Source organism: Mesitornis unicolor, unplaced genomic scaffold (genome assembly GCF_000695765.1).
Source record: "Mesitornis unicolor isolate BGI_N332 unplaced genomic scaffold, ASM69576v1 scaffold36400, whole genome shotgun sequence".
In the NCBI taxonomy this organism is placed as follows: domain Eukaryota; kingdom Metazoa; phylum Chordata; class Aves; order Mesitornithiformes; family Mesitornithidae; genus Mesitornis; species Mesitornis unicolor.
The window spans coordinates 39,357-42,702 of record NW_010158255.1 but is presented as its reverse complement, the minus strand read 5'-3'; the positions used below and the strand labels follow the sequence as shown (position 1 = coordinate 42,702).

Genomic DNA, 3,346 nt, shown 5'->3' with positions numbered 1-3,346 from the left:
GGCAGGGGCAAAATGGCCGCCGGGTAATCCCTCATGGGTTCGCTTACAGCTGGCCCGGAGCAAAGACTTCCAGACCGCGTCTTTATCAGAAGACAGAGTGTCACAGTTTACTATGCCACGCTCTGAACAACTAGCATATGGAAACTAGTTATTTTAGTTGGCAGCATTCTTAATCTAGCAACACAGGAGGGCAGTTTGGGAATACAGCAAAGGTCATGATTATGTGTCAGTTGAAACTGGTACTGAGACTTTTTTCTTATGTACTACTCGGTTAAACCAGTTATTGGTCTAATGGTCTTTGCTCAAACGTGTGTTAAATGTATGGCCAGAGGTGTTTCCATCTCTGTGCAGTAACGCAAGGTGCTGGGTGTATCTGCACCAAAAGGGGAACTCGACTGGCGAAGTTTGTATAGGAGATACGCAGTGTAATGACCCGGATTTGTTGGAGTAGCTGATTATCTCTGTTATAAAGTATTAATAATAGATGTGAAGATGTGAAGGTAAGCTTAATAAATATGTAGTAAACAGTCGTTTTAGCATTTCAACTTCTGTGGATATAGGCACAAAGTTATACATAGTTAATTTGTTACAGACTGGTTTTTTTAAACCGTTTTCTTAGATGAGAAAAAATGATGTAGGAAAACGTGTAAATTTTGCTGTGCCAGCTACAATAAGAGATGTAACTAAATCTGGATAATTCTTAATGATATTGAAGAGGATAACCTTGTGAGGGAAGGTAGAGTGGAATGCACAAATACCATAGTTTAGTCAGTTAAACTGTCAGCTCTTTACTGTAACTGATGTAAAACTAATTTGTTTGGGATTAAAAAATGTAAAAGCTTTCTCCTAATACAATTTTTTTTGTACGTTTCCAGGTAAATATCTGAATGAGGTTGTAAAACTGGGGTTTATAGATAGCCTTATGTAAAGGGATAAAATAAATTACAGGAAAATATTATCTTTATTATTATAGTTGTCAATTTTTTCACACTTTGTCTTTCTGCAGAAATTCTGCAAGAGGATGCTCTCAATACAAAGTCTGCAGGGGAAATAGAAACTATTCTCATTTTTCCGCCTCTGACATTTACTCCAGTCTTGGGTTGGAAGACTTCCCCTCTGTAAGTGACGCTTTTGGAACAGAGGAGGATGCAGACTCAGCTGTCTTATATGGAACTTTGCGAGGAACTGTTGTTGGATTACGATACTACACGGGGATTGTAAGTGCATGGTAAATTTTAAAGCAGAAGAAAAAGTTGTCAGCTTCCAAAAAAATAGATTTAATTTAATTTTAAAAATTCCTAGAACTTTTGAACAAGTATAATTTTAATAGATTCCCCACCTTGCTGTATTCTACATTCTTCATAGGAGGTACTTAGTTTAAAACCTCAATCCAAAATTTTATTAAGGTAGCAAGCTTTTAAATCTGGTTTAGTTACTTGGTAGCACTGCTCACCCGTATAAGGCAAAGTGACTAAAACAAGAAATTAGGTAGCTCTTGCAACTATTTAAACAGACAAAAAGGGATGTTTATTCCCGCATGAAATGTGTTAGGAGTTGAAGGTAGTTCTTGCTCTCAGGAATACTTCTGAAATTTGCTGGCATCTATTAGTTTGCTTTTCTGTAATGCTCTTAGTATTTTGAATAAATAGTAGGCTGTTAGACTGTCTGAGCAGAGTGCTATACCAAATTAGTCTTTAAGTTTTGTGAGATTTAAATGTATATTGGATATTTCTGCAACTAATTTGTAACTACATGAATGCTTTTCTGTTTGTTTTGCTTTATTAGGTTAATAACAATGAAATGGTTGCACTTCAGAGGGATCCTAGTAATCCTTATGATAAAAATGCAGTGAAAGTAAATAATGTGAATGGAGACCAGGTGGGCCACATAAAAAAAGAACTGGCAGCAGCATTGGCAGGCATTATGGACAACAAACTAGCATTAGTTGAAGGGTAAGTGTGAAGATTATGCTTTTGGTTCCATGAATATAGATACTGGAAATGTTTTTTGTTGCTACACTGGTAAATTCTGAAAACTAGAAGTGTTTTGTTTTGACAGAAATGACAGCTTTTGGTAATATGATTAAAGCTTCATGTTTTCAGACTCCTTGTGATTCTGTTGAACTGTTTCCATACAGTTCATTCTTTCCCTTATGTGATAAAATGTAGAGACAATACTGAGAGCAAATTCCGTAAAGATTGTTGTTGAACTCTTAAGTCAACTCTGTGTGGTGGTTTGTATGAAAGATTTATGCAGTATGCGTACTAACACTTATGTGGAGTATTCTGTGTTTTGTTGAAAATGAGCATTTTGGAGTACCTCTTGCTGAAGAAATAGACAGGTTTATTATATAATACTAAGCAATTAAAAGATTACTGCTCTGGGTTTTTTTTACTTTTGCTTTTTATCAGAGTTGTCCCTTATGGAGCAAAAAATGCCTTTACCATGCCTATACAAATGAGCTTTTGGGGAAGAGAAGAAAACAAGCAAGCAGTGCTAGATCAGCTAAAAATGCATGGATTCAAATTGGGTCCACCTCTGAAAGGTAAGTCTTAAAGTTTTGGGGTTTTTTCCTTTTTTAAAATACTCAGATTGAACTTGCTACTAGTTGGAAGAAAAGTTTAAGGGCTTAATCCTTGTCGTAGTCTTGTCATTCACAAAATTATTTTTTAACTTAGTCGGGGAATAATGCAGAGCCCACAGCTATTAATTTTAAACTTCATAGGAACTATTGTGCCCTATCTTTTGTGTTGACTGCCAGCAATCAGAGAGGCATTTGAGCAACCTCAGAAATATCCTCGTTTCCTTAAGTTTCTTAAAAAGCCATAATGATCTCCTGCATTTCTCCAGACTTGAGTGTGGGTTTTGAGGACAGTGCCGCTTCTGAGCAGGGTTAGGATGTGTATCCTACTAGATACCAGAGCTGATGCTTTCCAGAGCCAGCCTCGCACAAAAAGCACTCGTGCTCCTGGAACTGGGCTTTGTGGAAGCAGTGGTAGTAAGGATGTGTGCAAAAAGGAGCGCTTGGTGTGAGGAACGGACCTGTTTTACATGAAGCAAGATTTCAGTTATTGACTTGTGAGGTCTGTTGTGCATGGTTACAGAGAAGGTTTGGCATAAAAAAACATTTTGCATAACTGGCCATCATGCTGTTACCAGGTCAAATTTCCTGTAACACAACAATTTTTAAGAAACACGGTTGCCCTCTCGAAGGATCCTAACCCATAGCTCGTTGCCTGTGAGTCTTAGGGAAGCTTTGTGGAAAGTCTTTGTAGTCCATTGGAAGTGAAGGATAAGTTGAGGCTGAAAGGCCAGTGGTGAGAGATGCTGGCTTACAGCCCACAGT

At 37.6% G+C, this 3,346-nt stretch overlaps 1 protein-coding gene across 1 annotated transcript in view; it reads left to right on the top strand.

The window, feature by feature from the left end:
- Nucleotides 1–1,093: 1,093 nt before the first annotated feature.
- Nucleotides 1,094–3,346, top strand: part of HLTF (helicase-like transcription factor) — a gene marked incomplete at its 5' end in the record, with an annotated part of 23,028 nt that continues 20,775 nt past the window's right edge. The window contains 3 exons of the mRNA XM_010182981.1: nt 1,094–1,217; nt 1,786–1,952; nt 2,412–2,545. Of these exons, the coding sequence (XP_010181283.1) occupies nt 1,094–1,217; nt 1,786–1,952; nt 2,412–2,545 (425 nt within the window). The remainder of the gene's footprint in view (nt 1,218–1,785; nt 1,953–2,411; nt 2,546–3,346) is intronic.